Here is a 23,052-nt window from a genome sequence, read left to right as displayed (position 1 = left end):
AGTCCCCTTGCCCATCCCATCATGCAAGGGGGTTAAATTACTGGCTCGAGATAAGTTAAATTTCAATCTAGAGAGCCCATCACGAGAGGAAGTGTTCATAAGTAATTACTTCCGTCGGCAGAATCAGTTATCTAACATGGGCTTCCGATCAGCAAGTCACAAACCTTACATGGGAATAGGCGATCCTTTCTACCTCGATGAGAAAAAGATGATACTGCATGCACTTGGCCAGTGGACCGAGGTATATATATTATGTAACCATTATTCCATGCTTAAATATTTAAGATACACATGTCATGCTATTCACTTGTTATTGTTCATTGTTTATGTTTTATTGAGTTGAGGGTCTATCATTTTATTGAGTTGAGGGTCTATCAGCCTCTTTTGCTGTCAAGTATGGACCCCAGACATGTCACCAGTCATATGTCCTTAAAGGGTTAATTTTAAAGTACATATTTCAGACACTGCTGAAGACCTGTTCTAGTAGAAAACTAATAAGGAGAGAAACTATTTTGCTTAAAATGTATGAAGAAATTATTAGATACTTAAAGGAAAAAAATAAACTTATTAAATTAAAATTCAATAACTAAAAAAAGGAGTACTGGTGCGACAAACTGTTTTGTTCATTTTTCTATGAGTGTCTTTTTATTTAAGTTTTAAAAAGTGTCCATTTGCCATGGTACAGATCTGTTAATGATAAAATGATATCTTAATCATAAGAATTTTGTTGGTGGGCAAATTCTTACCTGGGCAAGTTATGTGTAAGTTTAAACAAGTCATTATTAAATCAAGTCCTTTTACAGAATGTATACCCTAAAAAAAAATTCATCAGCTAGCTATTTAAACATACTTACTTACTGGAAGAATTTAGATAATGATACAGTGTTTAGTTTTATCTTTAATATATATTCTTATCTGAACTTTATCAAAGATTGTTTCAAGTAGGTATTGTTTATGTTATACCTATGTGTTTACCTGTAAGAAAATACAATGTCAATTTCCTTTAAAGTTTTGACATTTGTAGATATAAATTGTTGATTTACAGATTGCAAATTGCGATTTAATCATGAGTTTTTGGCAGCTTTACAATCATGTAAACAAGCTTACACAAACATATACATATACATATATACATGTACATATATATATTTATAATACTGCATGTTTTTAACATGGCTTTTCATTGGATATGCATTATGTTATAATATAGTTTTTTATTATACACGACTGCAGTCAATTTATGAAGAAATCTCATTTTTTTCACCAAAAAAAAAATTAAAAAAAATGATGTTTGCTGTATAAATTAAATTTGTTATAAACATTAATTTTCTGACTGGTTTTATGGCTGTATTTAAACTGTTGTTTGCTTTAAAACCTTAACCTAGTGGCTCGGGTTATATTTCAAAACAACCGTTAATATTAAGGGCTATATAATCTGTCGAAAATCTTTATAACTAATAATATAATACTGCAAGAGAGGGATTCAAACTCTAAAAATAGAACATTTTACAATCTTGACCCACAATCCCAGGTTGCACGAGATTCATTGGCCCTTGCAGTTGATCAGCTTCTGCCATGTTATGTAACCAAATTCATTTACATTTTCATCTTTTACTGATAATAATTTACATCTTCTTAATCTTTATTATTTTTTTTATTTTTTACATTCATTTTTGAAAGTCCTTTTTTTGCATTTTCTTTTAATTACCATAAATTTTTGATAACATGGCCGCGTACATATAAGTAAATTTCCTTGTGTCCAATATCATGTCTCGGAAAATCTCGCAAAAATGTGAACGTGTGATAGGCCGATTTCCTGATACAGATTTTAATTGTATGATGTCATGAGCTTCCTCTCCATTTAAATATAGCTCTGTGATACTGCACATTAAGTTTTTGTAACATCTCTTTTCATTGGCTAATCATGATGTTTATAAATACTATATATCACATACCCGTGCAGCTTTTGCGACTCTGTAAAAATGGTACTGCATATATTTTTGACATGACATCATTTGCGTTACGCATAGTGTAGAGACGCGCTAAATGTGAGCATCACTATAGGGGCATCAATTGAAAAAGAATCTTTTCACTTTGAACAGTCGTAATTTTGAGTATGTCATAAAAAGAATATTGTATTTGTGTAGGTTCATTACTGAATTTATTGAACTCGTTGAATAAAATAATATTATGGTCCCCAGAGGCTTGCGTGATATTACTTAATTCAACTCGTTCAATAAATTCAGTATTGAGCTTTAGACACTCGTTCAATAGTCTCTATTATACATGACAGTTGCCAATATATGAATAAAAAAAAATTCTTAAGCTTTATTATTAATTTGTTATAAAGATTCTAGACAGGTTATATGACCATATTTATATAAACATATGTTTCCAATAAAACCTGATTTATACAGCAAAATTATAACTGTGAAAAAATCTTTATAACTGATAATATATATCGAAGTTCTATTGATGTTTAACTTCAAGATGTACGTACATTACTGCAAATATAAGTTTTAATTATCATACCACACAATCCTTTTAGCTGAGGAATGTCAATGAAAGCACAAAAATTTAACTCAACAGTCATATAAATTTGTAATGAAACTTTTATGTATAGTACATTTTAATCTAAAAAGCATTGATTTATCAATGCTCTCTGTCAAGATTGGAAGATAAATAAATTTGAATTTGAGAAAATATAAGGAAATGATCTATCCCTTTACATGGTTAAGCTTTTCTTATATGTAATTCACAGCCACTTCAGACTATTATAACTTCTCTTTCTTCCCAAGGACGGCATACCAATGGAACCACCAGTTGCCCTTGACATAGCTTGCATTGAACATTATTATGTCTCACCCTCAGAGTTTTCCAGCCCCCAGTTTTTAACAATTTTTAATTTTCTTCTTTACTCCCCTTTTTAAAAAAAACAAAACATTTTTATCTTTCTTGCAATTTTGATGTGCATACATGTCTATGTCCCTGCTTTAGGGAATAGGGATTGACATTAATGGAAGATTATGAGGTAGATTTTTTCTAATGTATATTTCAGGAACATGCAAGTTCATCCAGCAGTTCTGATGAGTCGGATGAAGAGGAAGAAAAGAAAGATACAGCTCCTAAACCTGCTGTATGTCTCAGTTAATTACATTAAGAGCCGCGCCATGACAAAACTAACAAAGTGCATCTCTGACCAGCATGGATCCAGACCAGTCTAATCAGGATCGATGCTGTTCGTTATCAGTTTGTCTACTTGTTATACGGTTTGTAAGCGAACAGCATGGAATCTGATCCATGTTGGTTGCAATAGCACTATGTTGGTTTTGTCATGGCGCGGCTCATTTCTTTTTGGCTAAACAGTAAAATATATTTATATGGTATAATACTTGGTAGAAACTTTGTTACTTAGCTTTTTCTCACAATATGTTCTATTTGTTACCACGCACTATTTTTGTAGGGGGTGTCTGTGGCCGAGTGGTTGTTGACTTCAAACCACTTGCCCCTCACCACTTTGGGTTTGAATCCTGACATCGACTTTGGATTCTTTCATATGAGGAAGCTATCCAGTAAGGTTACTGAAAGTCTGTTGTTCTACTAAGGTGCACATTTGTGCCTGAAATAATGCATGGAACTTCACTGGCACCTGAGGTCTTCTTCCACCAGTAAAGCTGGAATGTCGCCATATGACATTATACTGTGTTGATGTGACATATTAATAACCCAATCAAACATTAACAAACAAACAAACTTTTTTTGTAATGTTCATTTCCCATTGGCCAATGGGAGTTATTTTTTTCTGTTAATTCAAATGTACATGTACATGTACAATGTGAGTAAAAGTTTTGTACCTGTTATATAGGTTACAGTTTTAACACATCACTTATATTATTGTATTTTGTGTTTTAGTTCACTGCGGCAAAGTTTGTATTACGGAGATCAAGGAAAGATTTAAATACTCTAAACAAGGCTGTTGTACATGGAAGGTAAAATGTTTTTGTTATTTTTATGTTAAATTATTAGGTACAGTCAGAATATTCTTGATAATGAAGAATTCGAAAACAAAACAATCATTCTGTTTTTAAGTTAATGAAAAAATTTCATCTGAAACAGCCATATTGATTTCTCTTTCTATAGTTATCTCTTTGTGAATCACATATTATATTGTATATTTGTATCATAGTTTGCATCAATAGTTTGGGAACCTAAATTCTGTTGAACATGTGTCAGAGTTAAATCATATACATATGCATGCACAGTGGTATAAGTACACTATCAGATAGCCTCGTATTTTGATGCCTTTTCTATTACATATGTCATTTCATAATAGTTTCATAACTGAATTTATTAAACTCTTTGAATAAAATGATATATTATAAGGGAACACATTTATTTGAGCCGTGTCTTGACAAAACCAACATAATGGGTTTGCGACCAGCATGGATCCAGACCAGCCTGCACATCCGCGCAATCTGATCAGGATCCATGCTGTTCGCTTACAAACTCTATAACAAGTAGAGAAACCGATAGCGAACAGCATGGATCCTGATCAGATTGCGCAGATGCACAGGCTGGTCTGGATCCATGCTGGTCGCAAACACATTATGTTGGTTTTGTCGTGACGCGGCTCAATTTTATTTAAGGAGCTCCACTGAGGTCAGACCTGCATTAAATGGTTGCCAAATATTTGAATTTCTAGTCCCTTCATGTCATAAAACCTCAGTGGAGTCCCTTTAACGATTCTATAATCTCACTTTATATTCTCTTTATACATTGTGTATTGAACCCTGTGATGATTTGATATTACAGGAACATGATCAGAAATGTGAGCCTCGGACATGGTCTGTTTGATTTGATAGACAAAGAGAAACAGCATAAAGTAAGCCTCAATTTTATTATATTCTCTAAAAAGATTTGATGAAGCATATAAAGTTGCTAGTTTGTACTTCCTTCTTTATCAGTCATTTTAATACTGTTTCTAAAAATAGTAACAATTTGTTTATTGACTCATATCCTACATATTTGCTGTTTTAACATTTGCCCTTTTCTATATATACATATTCTCTGTTTACATACAATACAAATACAATACAAGAAAAAAATACATGGTAATTACTATATCAGGGAACAACACAAAGTTTGATGGGAATTCAGGTCAATTAATGTTCAAGGTTTCTTGGGCTTAAAAAAGATTTTACAATATTACATAACCTGGTTTATCATTTACATGGACTTGCACATTCGTTACAGTTGTATGAATATCTTTATGATGTGATTTAATGATGATGATGTAATTGTATGAATATCAAAAAGATGTAGTTGTATGAATATTTTAATGATGTAGTTGTAGGAATATCTTCATGATGTAGTTGTATGAATATCTTTATGATGTAGTTGAATGATGTTACTTTATGATCTACTTGTATTATGTTACTTCATGATGTAGTTGTATGAATATCTTTATGCTGTAGTTGTATGAATATCATTATGCTGTAATTGTATGAATATATTGATGATGTAGTTGTATACTGTTATTTCATCATGTAGTTAGTTGTATGAATATATTTATGATGTAGTTGTATGAATATCTTTATGATGACTTGTATGATGTTACTACAGAAAGAAGCATCTGAGGAGGCTATAAGAAAACGTAGAGAACAGTTACGCAATGAATTTCAGCCACCAAAAACGGAGAGCGACGATGATACGGATGATGATATGAACAGTGATGTAGATCTAGCAAAGTAGGTTTTCCTTCCTACCTTGTATGCTCGTGTGCATGCTAGGAATATCATTTATAATGGTTTTATGAGGCCGACAACATTTCTAAGAGAATGTTTGTTAGCTATCTCCAGACTGAATAATAAAGAGTCTTATGATGTATTTAGTTCATAATTATAGAGTATGTCAATACTGGTTTACAAGTGGCCATCTATTTTTTTTATGAAAAATGTAATTGTATTATCCATTGTAATTGTGTTACTTTTAAATTTAAAGTAGGGAAGAAGAAATTTAATTGTTTTTAATTTGGTTTTAAGGGTTTAGGGGCCAATTGAAAAAAATCTAAAAGAACTTATAATTTTGGTTTCCCCAAATTTTCCCGGGGAAAAAAACCAGGCCCCTTTATTTTAAAACCCCCAAAACCCAAAGGTTTATATAAAAAGGGTTTTATTACAACAATCAAACAAAAAATAAATTGGGGGGTTTTTGGGAGGCTATCCGACCCAAATTTTAAATAACTGTCTGTAAAATTTCCCTGCCTGCGGTAATCGGGTCAAAAATAGTAACCTTTGTTTTTTTCTAAGCTGCCTATCATCAAACAAGACATTTCCCAATATAAAAATTTTTTTCATCTTTTAATTTCATATTGAAATTTGAAAGATAATAATTCTCTAAAAAAATTCTTGTTTTTTGTTTAAATATTAACTCCGTGACGTCATACGGGCCAAACGGAAATTTCCCGGGTCAAAAAAAAGGTACTTTGTTTTTTTTCAAAAGCGGGACTCTCACTCATACAGAATTTCCCAATTGAAAATATTTTATTTTTTAATTTCATTTTGGGAAATTTGTAAGATAATAATTTAAAAATTTCTTGATTTTTTTTAAATTTACTACTCGGACTAAATCCCGGGGCCCCGGGAAAATCATTTTTGGGCTATTACGTACGTCTTATTAAATATTTTTCTGGTATAAAAAACCCTTAAAAAAAAATTTTATCCATTTTTTTTTAAACAAAAAGCAAAAATGAAATTTTAAAAAGAAAAATTGCTTTAATTCTGGCAAAAAATTTTTTTAATTTTTGTAAAAATTTTCCCAATTTACACTGCACGCCAATTTTTTAAAAGGGTCATTAATTAGAACGTTGAAAACTAAAATTCTAAATATTGCATGTGCTTTTGTTGTTATAAACTATTAATAGTCCTTAATATTTTTTAAAGACAAATAATTGTAAACTGTCGCTTACATCAGAGACATGGATCATGCTTGCGTGATAACTAAGGAAAACTAACTTATTTGTACACCCCAGGAGGCTGTACGCGGAAAACGCTCATAAAAACCGCTAAATCATATAGCTGTTTAGTAAATATTTTGCATACATTTAACTAAAAATTCACTGATGGTGATGAACATATAGTTTAAAAACATTTTTATTCTTTAACCATTATCGCCGAAAAAAAACTATTTAACTACAAAACCCCTAAGGACCTCGACAAAATCCCAGCACAATATTACATTTTACATTAGCAAAAATAAAAAAAGCAATACTTATATTTTCATCTTACATAATTCATTAATCAAACTTTTAACATAAAAGTATCTTTGGTAATTGACAGATCCCTACTCTGATCTTTTATTTGTATAGGAATAAATTTAAACATGTGCTCTTTTGTTTAGGAATATTTTGTAGTGAAAGTCTTATATATTCACTAATCTCATAATTAGAATTAGACAGGTCAGGAATTTATACAAACAGTTGTTTAGTTAACTATGCTCATTTTAATCCCAATAGAAACATTCAAATATTTGTGGTAAAAAACATGACCAAAGTACCTAGTAGTCGTTTACCCGGTGGTGATCCCATTAAACTGATTATAGATTCGAATTGAATTAGAAAACACAATAGAAACATGTGTTTCCGTACAACAAAATCGGAAGTAAAGTGAACAGTTAATTGACAGAAATATGTGGTCAAATATGTTTTAACAAGGAAATAAGTATTTCAGAGAAAGACGCAAGATCAGTATGACCCCGTATTGTGTGTAATTAGAAAGTTTATTCAATTCTAGGGCATACATCATAATTTGATAGTCCATTTGTAATAAAATTCAAATTTTCAATACAGATTATGAGATACATAAAAAATATTAAAGAATAAGAAGCTTTAATTAAAAACAAAAACAAAAAAAAACAAAAACAAAAAAAAACCGCATACATATACAAATTACTTACAGTCGAGCATCGGGAAGTCATTAACATATCTTACGAAACTTTAATTTGAAACCGATATTTGCTCGCGCTGAAGTGATAAATGTTTATTTGAAAAATAAAAAAAAAGAACTTTTATGGTTGTGTTCTAAAAATAATGGGCGGCATAAGAGGAATTTCTTATTCATTTTACAACACTTGAAAAATTACTACAGAAAATGTGATGTTGTTTTGTTTTCAACAAAAGTGTGTGTGTTTAAGTTTATTTATACTCGGCGCCGGAATAACCATATGTCCGAGATTATAGCATCTGGGACGTCTTTTTTTCAAGCAGATTCTTCCTGGGAAGCCCATTCTTCGTTCTTTGGTGGTAAAGGAGACGACAATACCGTCAAGGCATCAACTTTCTGACTGACGACAACAAAACGGCATCTATTAGCGCCAAACCTCCAGAGTAAGTCACGACAGGTCAACCAATCACCTCTGGTACTTATGATGACTTGACTATGACCTTCCGTGTGCCTTCTCCGCGACGTGCACGCCTCTGGAGGTATTTGGAGAAGTTTCAACAAAAACTTCCAAAACACGCCATTTTATAACACCATTCATAGCACTGACGGCTTCGATGTTCTCATCTATTTGCGGGAAATGGTCGACAGGGAAAACCCTACGTAATAACCGCACACCCTGTTAACAACAGATTTTCCGCAGTATATTATTTCAAGCTAGTGAGGTTTAAAAAATACACGTAGAATCTATCGATTAACTACCATAAGTTGGTTGAGTGTTGAGTGTTGGCGGTAAAAAAAAGAAGATATAACTTCCTGATCAATTTTCACTTAGGTTGATTCAGTTTTGAATAAGCTTTGCAGAGATGTATTTTTTCAAGAAATATTTAGCTTTAATATTATCCGACGCCGTCAGTAATGAAATGGGATTAATTTTCTGAAACGTGATTTTATTCGAGATTTGCTTCTGAAGAAGACAACCTTCTGTCCGTAGAGCATGAATGTTAATACTCATCACAAGACAGTATCTTATTGATTCTCAATTATGGTACATCTAAACGTGTATAATTTTTATGTTCAATAAAAATGTTTGCATCACTGCAGTTGTTATTATCATTCAATAATATTAAAATGACATAAAATAATTTATGATGAACAGTCCTAGAATATTTTGATAAGGAACCGTCAGTTGTAAAATGTTATTGTTATCTGATAATGAACAGTCGTCAAAACTTGTGGTATGTAAATTTTTATTGACATTTTGGGTTTTTTTAAAAAATTTGGGCATGATTAACAGTCCGAAAGGAGCCCTTTAAATTTTAAATTTCGGAAAAAATTAAAAAATGAATAGTCAACCTCTTTAACCTTTAAAATAGGGAAGGTTTAACACAAAGAAAGGAAAATACGGCAATGGGGCATATTTTTTTTTTTTGGTTTAAATTTTTTTAACAAAAAAAAAAAAAATTTAAAAATCTGAAACATTCCTCATAGCCCCCATCGGGAAAATTTCCCCTTTGTTTTGTTTTTTTTTTGGCAGTGGCATAGGGGTATGCCCTTTTTAGTTTGAGCATTTTTTAAATATGTAGAATTTTATTGAAAACATTTTCTTCATTGCACACTCATTTAATATAATGTCGTCAAGTTGTAAACATTGCCAGCCCTTCATCAATGTAGGTTCAAATATTGTTAGGATATTCAGATGCTTCCCTTCGAGGAACTGGTGTCCATCTAGCTAAACTGAACATCCATGGTTCTACTCTGCTTCCCACTTTGTGCCTAGTAATTCCCAAAAAAGGGATCTAGTTGGTTTTCCTCAACTAGTAAATCTTGATAAAATGTCACATGACTTAAATTTGCAGTGTTGCTGTGACTTAATAAAACCCAACGAAATATGAAAACAAGGTTGTTTTCACATTTTCAGCAAAATTTCCTATACCAGTGACATGTTAGGCTTTGCATAATAAGCTATTGTGAAGGTCATATTGTAGATTAAATAAATGTCAAGGTCACTTAGTGTTTAATTTAGGTCATTGTATTAAAATTGCTACAGGTCAAAGGTCATTTTTGCAACAGACAGGTCTTCGGTCATTTATCCAAAAGTGAGATGAAAAGTTAGAAAGTATTGAATAAAATTAAGTTTCAAGGTCAATCCTTTTATATTTTATGAATAAATAGGTTTGCCTTAAAAATTGTCATATGGTCATTACATATCAATTACTTTTGAAGGAGGTTAATTGTCATTAAAGGTCAAGGTCATTAATCCTTAAGTTAGTGAAATGAGAAAGGATGAATCTCTTGGCCCTTTGAAAATTCACATGGGAAATAGTATGGTATATGAAAATTAAATAATTTTCATACTGGCACTAATTAAAATAGATTTTTAGACAAAAGTTTTCTTTGGCATGTAAAAGGATTCAAATTACAATGTAAGGTGCCTTGTTTTGAGTCATTTTATAAATCGTTAGGTTATATATTTTTGTGAACGGAGAGATTTTAAAGCTTATATTGCCAATTCCCAATGCTGCATGATCTCGTGTAATACTATGAATTGTATAAATTAAATATCAATTACTGGTGCTAAGTTTAACTGTTAGAAAATACCAGTATAAGCTTTTAACCACCATATATGTAACTAAAACACAACAGATATTATTATTTTCCTGGTTTACTAACTCTACTTGTATTATTACTTCCAGTACTCTTTGAGTATTTGGTCAATTTTTCTCATGATGTGGCAAATCTTATTGCATGCATTAATTGTCTCCTGTTAAAAATGATTCACAAATTTAAATCTCAACTTTCACGATGATTATTTTTTATGAGACTGGTGGTTGAATTTTTTTCGAATACTTAAAGGCCCATTATGCCTCAGTTATGCAATCATTTGTATTTCTCAAAAACTTTGGTAATTTGTTACAGTTTCCAAAACATTTATTACTCATTTGCCAATATAATTAAAAAACAAAAATTAACTGCGGGGAAAAAAAGGGTTTATTTTTTTTTTCTTTTTTTAAAAACATCAAACCCCATCCCGGGGGAAAATTTGGGTTATAAAAAACTTTTTTTAAAAACCCTTGGGGTTTTTAAAACTTTTAAAATAAAGAAAAAAAAGGAAAAAAAAAAAGGGATTTCAAAAGGCTTTAAATGGGGGGGCCCCCTTTTATATTATAAAATTTTTTTAAATTTTTTCCCCTTTTTCAAATTCCCTTAAATTAATTTTTAAAGTCTAAAAAAAAATTCTAACCCCACAAAAAAAACCCCTGAAAATCCCAACCCTTAAAAAAAAGGGAAAATATAAAATTTGAAAGGGAAAAACCAACCCCACCAAAAAATAAAAATTTAAAAAAAGGGAAAGAAAAAAAACCCCCTTTTGGGAATAACTTTTTTTAAAAGAAAAAACAACCCCCCCTTAAAAACAAAATATAAAAATTTTTTTTTTTCCCTAAAATTTTTAAAAAGAAAAAAAATTTTTTTTAAAAGGGGAGAAAAACCCCACCTTTTTTATGATAAATTTTTTTTTTAAAAGGGAGGAACTCCCCCTTTAAGAAAAAAAAAATCTTTTTTTTTTTTGGGGAGCCCAATTTAAAAAAAATTTCCCCCCCTTTTTGGTATCAAAAAAAATAAAAAACAAAAAACCTTTTTAAATCCCAGGGGGTGTTTTTCCCTTACCCTAAAATGGTCCCGGGTGGCGCCCCCTACATTCTTAAACACAAAAAAGCAGATGGACAAGTGAAAAAGTTTTTGGGGAAAAATTTGAAAAAAATGATAAACGGGCCCTGAGCCCCGGGCCCCAAACCCCCAAAAAAACGGGGAAGCGCGGAAATAAATTACATTTTTTTTTTGGTTTTTTGGGAAAAATTTTTTTTTTTTTTTAAAATTTAATTTTATCTTTTTTTTTTTACATAAATTTTCCCCTGAAAATTTTTTTTTTTTAAATTTTTTGTTATTGTAAAAAGGGTAAAAAAATAAAAGAACAACACCGCCCCTTTTTTACTTTTACTAAAAACCCCTTAAAAAATAAATATGCCCCAAAGAAAAATTAAAATTTTCTTAAAAGCCCAGGGGGCCCCCTTAAAATAAAATTTAAAAATTTTTATTTTTTTTTTGGGAAAACCAAAATGGTAACTTTTTGGGGTAGGGCCCCCAACAAAGGGGGAAAAAAGATTTAATTCCCCCTAGAAAACTTTTTCAAAAATCCCAATTTTTTTTTTTTTTTGTAAACAATTTAAAAATGTTTTTTTTTTAACGGGTTTTTTAAAATAAATTCGGGCCTTTTTAAATTGGGAAAGGTTTAAAAAGGGAAATTTTTAAAAAAACCCATCCTAAACCTTTATATAAGGGGTTTTTCAAAAAATTTCTAAAAATACAATTTTGGTTTTGGTTTTGTATTTTAATAATTTCCTTTTTTTGAAAAAATTTTTTTCCCCCGGTCCCCAGGGGGTTTTTAAACCCCCTCGGGGTTGGTAAAAATCAAGCCCCCCTTTTTTTTATATATATTTGTAACACATTTTTTCTAAAAACCCAATCCCAAATATTGATTTTTTATAAATCATTTTTTTTTTCCCAATAATCAAAACCCCAACTTATTTTTAAACGAGGTTTTTATAAAAAAAAATAAGCCCTTTTCAACGTAAATTTTAACCTATTTAAAAAAAAATTGTTTACAAAAAAACAGCCCTTTTTTTCCCTTTGGAAAAATTTTTGAAAAAAATTTTAAAAACTAAAACCCCCCCGGGGGAACCCTAAATTTAAAAAGGGATCGACTTTTTTTTTTTTTTTTTTGGTGAAAGGGGAAAAATATTTTTATAAAATAATCAATCTTGCCCTTTGGCCCCTTTATAATTTGCAAAAAAAATCCTTTTTGGGGTACTTAATGACGTTTTTTCTTTAAAATTTTCCCCCTGAAAATTTAAAAGGGGAAAATTTTTGGGGGTTTTTTATTAAATTTTTAAAAAACCAAAACCCAAGGAACTTTTTCAAAATTTTGGGCCCATTTTAAAAAGGGGTTTTAAAACCCTTTTTGGGATTTAAAAACCCCAAAATTTTAATTTTTTTTTAAAAACTTTTTTTTTTGGGGTTTTTCCTTTGGGAAAAAAAAAAAAAAAAAAAGTTTTTTTTTTTTTTTTGCTAACTCGGGCCCCCAAATTTTTTTTTTTTTTTTTTGGGTTTTCCCAAATTTTTTTTTTTTCCAAAAATGCCCAAAAGGTTGTTCAAAAAAAAAAAAAAAAAAAAAAAAACCTTTAAAAAAAGGGTCCAGGGGTTATTATTAAAAAAAAAAAAAAAAAAAAAATCTTGAAAAAAAGGGTCCCACATAAAAAACACTATTTTTGGGCCCAAAAAAATTATTTCCCAAATTTTTCCAAATTACAAAAAGAAAAAAAAAGAAAAATTTTTAAAAAATTCTTTTTTTTTTTTTTTTTCCCCATTTAAAGATAAAAAAACTTTTTCCTAACAGCCTCATTTCCAACCCAAGTAGGGGTTTGGGCTAGCCCCCTTTTAAAAACCGAAAAAGGGGGCCCAAAAGGGGGCCCCCCCCTGGAACTTTTTTTGGCTTTTTTTTAAAAAAAAGCAGTTTTTCTCCCCGGGTTTTTTAATACTAAAATTCGGATTTTGGGGTTGCCCCCCAAACCCGGGCCCCCCCGGTTTAAAAGGCTTTTCCCCGCCCCGAAAAGAAAAAAAACAATTTAAAAAAATTTAAATACTAGAAAATTATTTTTGGGAAAAAAATTAAAAACCTTTAAAATTACCCCCGGGGCCGTTTGCCCCCTCATAAAAGGGGCATTTTTTAAAAAAAGCCCGTTTTTGGGTTTTGGCCCAAATTTTTTTAATTCCAACAAAATAAATTTTGGAAAAAAAACAGGGGGCCCGTTTTAAAGGGGCGGCCGCCTTTTGTTTTTTTTTTTTTTTACCAGGGAAAATTTGGGGGGAAATTTTAATTCAAGGGAAAATTCCGAATTTTTTTTTGGGTTGGGGTTTTAAAAAAATAAAAATTCCCCAAAAACTAAAAACAAAATTCCCCGAATTTTTTTTTTAATAAATTTTTTTAAATTGCGCTGGGGCTTTTTCCGGAAATTAATTTTTTTTTTTTTGCATGGGGGGGAAAAAAAGGGGAAAATTTTTTCCGGGTTTTTTTTTTTTTTTTTTTTCCCCAAATTTACAAAAAAATTTTTGGGGGCCCCGGGTTTTTTTTGGAAAAAAACCAAAAAATAAAAAAAAAAAAAGGGGGCCCCTAAAAAATTTTCACCCTTTTTTTAATTTAAAATTTTTAAAAAAAAAAAAAAAAATTTTCCCTTTTTCCAACTCCCCCACGAGGGGTAAATGAAAGACCAAAAATTTAAAAAATTTAAAAAGGGGGGTGGCCTAAAATATTTTTTTTTAACAAAACCCTTGCCTTTTTCAAAAAAAAGCAAAGGACAAAAAAATTTTTTTTTAACTTTTTTCCCAATTTTTTAAAAAATTTAAAACCAAAAGGAACCCGGAAAAAAAAACCTTTTTAAAAAGGGGAAAAATAATTAAAAAGAAACCCAATGGAAACCCCGCCAATTTTTTTTTTTTTCCCAAAAAATTTTTTTTTTTCTTTCAGAAAATTAAAATCTCATCAACCCAAAACCATTTTATTTTTTTCCCATGAAATTTTTTTTTTTTTTTTTTTTAAAATTAACAATTCCCCCTTTTAATTTCCAAAACCAAATTTTTTTAATTTCCCTTTTTTTTTTTTTTCCAAAACTTTTGGAATAAATTTTTAAAAATTTTCCTTCTAAAACAAAAGGGGGTTTTTTCCCCGCTTTTTTTTTTTTTGGTTCCTTGTTAAAAAAAAAGTTTAACTTTTTTAAGGGTTATTTTTAAGTAAGGGGGAAACCCCTTTTTGGGGCCCTTCCCCAAAAAAAAAAATTTTTGGAAATATTTTTTTAAACTATTAAAAATCCTGATTTTTTTTTAAGGGAAAATTTTTTCAGTAAGTTTTTTTTTATCTTTTTGGGGTTTTTAAAAAAAATTTATGGGGCCCCCCAAGATAGTTTTTTAAACCTGTAATCATTTAGGAAGGGGCCCCGAAATTTAATAAACTTTGAAATGGCTTGAAAGGGCCCCAATTTTTTGAAAAAACAGGGCCCCGGAAACTAGAAAATTTTTAGGTTTTGCTAAAACCCGCGGGGGGGTTAAAACCCCCTGTAAAGGGGGAAAACCCCCGTTTTTTCCCTTAAAAGCAAAAAAAATTTTTAAAAATTCCCTTTTTGTTTTTAGAAATTTTTTTTGGGTTCCGGGGGAAACAAAATTTGGGAAAAAGGGGTTTTTCCCCCAATAACCCCTTGCTTTATAAAAAGTTTTTCCCAAACCCAAAAATTTGAACAAAAATTTAAATTTTTTTTATAAACAAAACCCCCTTTTTAGGAAAAAATTCCTCAAGTTTTTTTTTTGGAAATTTCCCGGGAAAATACAAAAAAAACCCCACTAATTTTTGGAAATTTTTTCCCTTTTTTTGTTTTTTAAAAAAAAAAAACTATATGTTGAAAATAATCCCCCTATTTTTAAAACCTTAAAAATTTTTAAAACGAAATTTTGGGGGGAAAAAAAACCCTGAAAATAAAAAAAATTAAAATTTCTGAATGCAAGGGGTTTCTAAGGTTTTTTAAAATTTTCGGGCAAAAATTTGGGGGGAAAATAAAACCGGGAAATTTGGTTTTTCAGTTGAAACTTGCCTTTAATAAAAAATTCAGAAAGTTTTTTTAGGCCAGTTTTTTTAATTTAATTTAAAATTTTTTTTTTTATTTCCCCTTTTTTTAAAATATAATTTAATGAAATTAAAATTTTTTTCCCCGTTTTTTTTCCCATATTAAAAATCTTATTTTTGGGTTTTAAAAAAAACCCCTCCGGGAAAAAAGAAAAAATTTTTTTTTAAAAAATTTTAAATTTTTTTTAAAAAAAAATTTTTTTAAAAAAGACCCCTTAAAAAAGTAAAAAGATTCAATTTTTTAAATTTAAATTAAATTAAAAAAATGTTAAAAATTTGGTTGGTTTTAATAAATGTTTTTTGGAAATTTAATAAATTTACAAATAATTTTTTAACCTTGCTTTTAACCCTTAACGCAGAAAAAATAGGTTTTTTAAATGAATTTTTTTTTGGGAACCCTCTTTTTTTTTTTTTTTTTTTTAAAAGGGTGGTTTAAAATAAGTTTTTGGGGCCCAAATTTTTTGTAAAAAAAAATTTTTTCTTTTTTTTCCCCATTTCCCCAAAAAAATTTTTTTTCCCCCTTTTTAGAAAAACTTTTTTTAAAAAGTTTTCAAAAAAAAAATGAGAAATGAAATTTTTAAAAAGGTTTCCTTGTTTTTAAATAAATAAAAAGAAATTTTTTTAAAAATTTAAAAATAAAATAAAAAGAGGGAAAAAATTTTTTGAAAAAAATTTTTAAGCTTCAAATAAAAACCCTTTTCTTTTTTGCCTTTTTAAATGCACTAAAAGCAAAACTTTTTGGGGGGGGCCCCCGGGGAAAAAATTTGTGCTGCAAAAAATTTTTAAAGGAAAAATTCCCGGGGGGTTTTAAAATATTTTTTAAATAATATAAAACCCCGAGGGCCCGCCAGGGGGGGGCCCTTGGGCCTGAAAAGGTTTGTTGAAAAAGTAAAATTTAGCCTTTTGGCAAAAAGTAAAAGCGCCCCTACACGGAAACCCTTGGTGAGATACTGGTGCACGAGTTCTGTTTTCTTTAATCAGTGACATCCAAAATACCTCCCAAATACACGAAGAAAAAATTGTTTCAGGATTCAAGAGAAAGGTTGAATAATATGGTACTTAATTTTAATCATTCTTGTTTCTATTCATTTCTTTATTTTGCCTTGAAAAAGGTAACAGAATGCATACTCGAGGGTACAAAATTAATGAAGTATGTGTTGAATAAAACTTGTTCCGATGTTGTTGTGTGTACCTCTAATATTAAGTTTCTGTAGACATTTTAAATATTTTTGTATAGAATGGCACTTGCTGAACATGAGGAGGAATATCAGCGTGCTCGCTCTGCCATGGTGACGTCAGAGATGACATCATACTCCCGCCCTGTCAGCAGACGTAAAAAGAAGCAAGAGACTCCCCGCCCTTATACGCCGCAGCATACGAATCTGTCCGCAAATATATCAATGCGTGAATCTGTAGCCGACAGCGAGCCAGATTTGGATATCACTAGGTATGTGTGTTAAATGTAACGTAATTGTAGGGTTTTGTATTGTTTACCGTTACACTTGCCATACCGTTACAGACGCCATACAGGAGTTCTAATTATGCCCCCATTTCGAAGAAAAGGGGGTATATTGCTTTGCACTTGTCGGTCCGTCGGTCTGTAGACCAAATGGTTTCCGAGTGATAACTAAAGAACCTTTAGGCTTAGGAACTTCAAACTTGGTATGGTGATTGGTCATGACCAGTAGATGACCCCTATTTATTTTGGGGTCAAGGGGTCAAAGGTCAAGGTCACATTGACCTTGAAAGCAAAAACGGTTTCCGATCAATAACTAAAGAACCTTAAGGCCTAGGAACTTCAAACTTGGTATGGTGATTGGTCATGACCAGTAGATGACCCCTATTGATTTTGGGGTCAAGGGGTCAAAGGTCAAGGTCACATTGACCTTGAAAGCAAAAACGGTTTCCGATCAATAACTAAAGAACCTTAAGGCCTAGGAACTTCAAACTTGGTATGGTGATTGGTCATGATCAGTAGATGACCCCTATTGATTTTGGGGTCAAGGGGTCAAAGGTCAAGGTCACATTGACCTTGTAAGCTAAAACGGTTTCCGATCAATAACTAAAGAACCTTAAGGCCTAGGAACTTCAAACTTAGTATGGTGATTGGTCATTGATCAGTAGATGACCCTATTGATTTTGGGGTCAAGGGGTCAAAGGTCAAGGTCACATTGACCTTGAAAGCAAAAACGGTTTCCGATCAATAACTAAAGAACCTTAAGGCCTAGGAACTTCAAACTTGGTATGGTGATTGGTCATGATCAGTAGATGACCCCTATTGATTTTGGGGTCAAGGGGTCAAAGGTCAAGGTCACATTGACCTTGTAGGTAAAAACGGTTTCCAATCAATAACTAAAGAACCTTAAGGCCTAGGAACTTCAAACTTGGTATGGTGATTGGTTATGACCAATCAGATGACCCCTATTGATTTTGGGGTTAAGGGGTCAAAAGTCAAGGTCACATTGACCTTGTAGGTAAAAACGGTTTCTGATCAATAATGAAAGAACCCTTAGGCCTAGGGACTTCAAACTTGAGATGGTGATTGGTCATGATCAGTAGATGACCCCTATTGATTTTGGGGTCAAGGGGTCAAAGGTCAAGGTCACATTGACCTCTTAGGTAAAAAACGGTTTCTGATCAATAACTAAAGAACCCTTAGGCCTAGGAACTTCAAACTTGGTATGGTGATTGGTCATGACCAGCAGATGACCCCTATTGATTTGGGGTTAAGGGGTTAAAGGGCAAGGTCACATTTGACCTTGTAGGTAAAAATGCTTTCCGATCAATAACTTAAGAACCCTTATGCCTAGGAACTTCAAACTTGGTATGGTGATTGGTCATGACCAGCAGATGACCTATTGATTTTGGGGTCAAGGGGTCAAAGGTCAAGGTCACATTGACCTTGTAGGTAAAAACGGTTTCCGATCAATTAACTAAAAACGTATAGGCCTAGGAACTTCAACCTTTGTGTGATGATTGGTCATGACCAGCAGATGACCCCTATTGAGTTTTAGGTGAAGGGGTCAAAGGTCAATGTCACATTGACCTTTTAAGTAAAAACGGTTTCTGATCAATAACTCAAGAACACTTAGGCCTAGGAACTTCAAACTTGGTATGGTGATTTGTCATGACCAGCAGATTACTCCTATTGATTTTGGGATAAGGGGTAAAAGGTCAAGGTCACAATGACCTTGTAAGTAAAAACGGTTTCTGATCAATAACTAAAGAACGCTTCGGCCTAGGAACTTCAAACATGGCATGGTGATTGGTCATGACCAGCAGATGACCCCTATTGATTTTGGGGTCAAAGGTCAAGGTCACATTGACCTTGTATGTTAAAACGGTTTTATCAATAATAAGAGAACCCTTAGGCCTAGGAACTTCAACCTAGGCATGGTGATTGGTCATGACCAGCAGATGACCCCTATTGATTTTGGGGTCAAGGGTGGTAAAAACGGTTTCTGATCAATTTACTAAAAACGCCTAGGCCTAGGAACTTCAAACTTTGTATGATGATTGGTCGTGACCAGCAGATGACCCCTATTGAGTTTTGGGTCAAGAGGTCAAAGGTCAAGGTCATTACCAGTAGATACTTTATAACCCTTATTAATTGTTTGATCACTGGGTCAGAAGTCACGCATAATAACCTTATCACATGACTAATTGGCTGCTGATAGGGGGCATACATGTTTTACAAACATATCTTGTTGATGATGATTTGATAAAGCCATAACTAATAATTTATTTCTTTTATTAAAAAAAAAAAAAAAAAAAGACATTCAATTATTAAAACAAAGTCTTCCTCCACCAGTAAAGCTGGAAAGTCGCCATATATATGACCTTTACTATGTTGGTGCAACATAAAACTCAACCAAAACAAAAAACCCTAAAAATAATATTACATATTTAATATATTATTTAATTGATGATTTACCATGCAATTTAGAGGATTAGGTTATATTTCCAAACAACACTTTATATAGGGCCATATAATCTGTCAAAAATCTTTATAACTAATAATGTATCACATTTATAATAGGACACTTTTACTATACATAATATCATTGTAACATTCAGGGATGCATTGTTTCGACAACTGTGTGTTTTACATTGGATTTTGGAAGCTATGAGCACAGACCCCCCATCACCGATGACACCTATTATGTCCTGCTGGAGTTTAACGTGAGTATACATTCACACTTGTGACATTCACATCATTCACACTTGTGACATTCACACTTGTGACATTTACACTTGTAAAATTCATACTTGTGACATTCACACTTGTGACATTTATAGCAAGTTCTGCATAATGTTATCTTTATGTAACAAGTTGGTATTTTTGCCTCCTCTTTTTTTGTAAAGAATAAGTTGCTAGAGATCTCTCCATTCTTTTATGTCAATGTATGTTATGTTATGTTGTTTTGTTATGATATGATATGATTTGTTATTTTATGTTATGTTATGCTGTTATGTAATGATATGTTTTTTATGTTATGTTATGTTAATGCTGTTATGTTACGTTATGTTGTTATGTTATGATATTTTATTATATGTTATTATGTGTAATTTTATGTTATGTTTACGTTGTTATGTTATTATATGTTCTATTATGTAATGTTATGATATGTTATTTTATGTTATGTTTACATTGTTATGTTTTATTATATGTTGTATTATATAATGTTATAATATGTTATTTTATGTTATGTTTACGTTGTTATGTTATTATATGTTCTATTATATAATGTTAAGATATGTCATTTTATGTTATGTTCATTTGTTAATGTTGTGTTGTGTTATGTTTATATAATATATTGTGATCTTTATGATATTATAAATAATTCATTGATTTTTCTCCTTATGTAACAGAGGCCTATAAAAGGCCTCTTCCCGATTGAAAATTTCTTTAAATTCATGTCATCTTCCCAAAGTCTGAATTTACCCCCCCCCCCCCCCCATTTTTTTGCCAATTTAGCATTAGTGATACTTTTTCCCAAAAATTAGAGACTTTTTCCAAAATCAAGACACTTTTTCCCAAAAACAAGAGGCTAAGGCTTCTCCCTAATTAATTGGGGAAAAAACACCATTGTAAGAAAATCTTTCTCTATTATGTGAGCATATCTAAATAAAATAACTCCTTTGGTCTATTTATATTTTGTATAAAGTGATCCCGTCTCCTTTTCAGTAAAAGTTCACCTTTTCCCCTTATTGGTTCAATTTTCAAGGGCATAAAACTATATCTTATGAAATATTTTCATAAAATTCATCAACAGTAAAATTATTTTGGTTAAATCATCTTGTGGTCGATTCTTGGAAGAGTTGTAAAAAAAGAATGTCTCTGTTAATTTACACACATGAATATTGTTTATAAAATGTTTCCGGAACAAATTATCAGACTGAATCTGCTATTTGAAGTAGGGTTTTATCTGCTTAGCAATGACTTTGTGTATGCGCCATTTACTTTAAGGCAATTTTAAACCTAAAAAAATATCTTTTCCCTTTCTAGTTCAAATTTTAAATAACATGTTTTCTCTTTTTATTTCTGCGTTAGAAAATCTCATCTTTTTTTAGCTCACCTGAGCATGCTCAGGGTGAGCTTTTAGGATCGATGATTGTCCGTCGTCCGTCTGTCGTCCATCCATCTGTTAACACTCTAGCGGTCGCATTTTTGCCTCAATCATCATCAAACTTTGTCAGGAAGCTTGTCTAAGTGATAGCTCAGATGAGTTCGAACATGGGTCATCTCGGATGAAAAAGTAGGTCACTGGAGCTAAAAGTAGAAAAACCTTGTTAACACTCTAGCGGTCACATTTTTGCCTCAATCATCATCAAACTTGGTCAGGATGCTTATCTAGGTGATAGCTTGGATGAGTTCGAACATAGGTAATCCTGGATGAAAAACTAGGTCACCTGAGCTAAAAAAAGAAAAACCTTGTTAACACTCTAGAGGTTACAATTTTGCCTCAATCATCATTAAACTTGGTCAGGATATTTTTTCTAGGTGATAGCTTGGATGAGTTCAAACATTGGTCATCTCGGATGAAAAACTAGGTCACAGGAGCTAAAAATAGAAAAATCTTGTGAACACTCTAGTGGCTACTGTTTTGATCCAAATATCCTGTAAATTGGTCCGAAAGTTTGTTTTGATGATTTCTAAGTCAATTTCGAACATGGGTCATCTTGGATGAAAAAATAGGTCACACCGCCCAAATATGGAAAAACATTGTTAACATTCTAGTGGTTACATTTTCTACTCAATTAGCATCAAACTTGGTCAGGATGCTTGTCTAGGTAATTGCTCGGATGAGTTCGAAATCGCATGTGAAACTAGGTCACAGGAGCTAAAAATAGAAAAATCTTGTTAACACTCTAGTTGCTACTGTTTTGATCCAAGTATCCTGGAAATTGGTCTGAAAGTTTGTTTTGATGATTTCTAGGTCAAGTTTGAATATGGGTCACCTGGGTAAAAAACTAGGTCACACTGCTCAAATATGGATAATCCTTGTTAACACTGTAGTGGTCACATTTTTGACTCACCTGTCATGAGACTTGGTCAGAATGCTTGTCTAGGTAATTGTTTGGATGAGTTTGATGGGTCAGGTGAGCTATCTAGGGCCATCATGGCCCTCTTGTTTTAATTTGATGTAAAAAATTTCTTCTTCTTTTTTAGGTCAATGTTAAAACAATTTTTTTGTTTTAGTTAAATGTAAAAATATAATTTTCTCTTTTTCAGTTCAATGTAAAAAAACACATTTTTCATTTATATGTTTAAATCTGTTCCTTTTCTTTAAATTTAAGTATAAGTCTGTTCTGTTGTCAGTAAGTACATCTTTGTTCTATTCTGGTGTAGAAATTTTAAACTTTTTTTCTATTTCTTTCCTCAAAGCTATTGTTTTGCTCCACAAAGAGGGAGCATAAAGTTGCTGATCATTATTGTTCATCCATCACACTGTTGATGGAAAAATAACAGTTGTTTTTTTTACATTTTTGCTTTACTTATGAATTATCTCTCTCAAGTTTTTTATAAAGCTTGTCTGGAGTGTAAAAGGGGAGCGGTGGCCTTGTGGTTTAGGTCTCTGCCTCTCAACCCAGGAATCATGGATTCGAGCCCTAATCGAGTCACTATTATGATTCCTCATATGACACCAGTACTGGTTGGTTCCAGAAAGTGGACTGACAATAGTGATTATTATAAGTTGCAAGAACTTGTTTCGCATCAAGTTAAATTAAATTAAATTATTTATTCTTAAACTAAACTATTAGAGATATCTCATTGAAACTTCACACAGTTGTAAAGACTAGAAAGGGAAAGTGCAGTGTCAAAGAACCATAACTCTGCATTAATTAGTTTTTTTATTTTCTCCATTTATGATACATTTTTTG

At 31.6% G+C, this 23,052-nt stretch overlaps 1 protein-coding gene across 1 annotated transcript; it reads left to right on the top strand.

Annotated features, from left to right (window-relative positions):
• Positions 1–6: 6 nt before the first annotated feature.
• LOC132745211 (coiled-coil domain-containing protein 60-like) lies at positions 7–19,848 on the top strand (the record flags this gene model as incomplete). Its single annotated transcript, XM_060734062.1, has 7 exons — positions 7–241; positions 3,059–3,136; positions 3,913–3,989; positions 4,813–4,882; positions 5,623–5,747; positions 16,904–17,113; positions 19,744–19,848. Coding segments are annotated over exons 1-7 (770 nt in total), but the record flags the coding sequence as incomplete, so codon positions are not given.
• Between the last annotated feature and the right edge of the window lie 3,204 nt (positions 19,849–23,052).

The sequence above is a fragment of the Ruditapes philippinarum genome, unplaced genomic scaffold (genome assembly GCF_026571515.1).
Source record: "Ruditapes philippinarum isolate M1 unplaced genomic scaffold, ASM2657151v2 ctg14060_1_1_1_1, whole genome shotgun sequence".
NCBI classification, from domain to species: Eukaryota; Metazoa; Mollusca; class Bivalvia; order Venerida; family Veneridae; genus Ruditapes; species Ruditapes philippinarum.
Note: the sequence above shows the minus strand (reverse complement) of the source record. Positions and strands in the feature narration are given on the sequence as shown.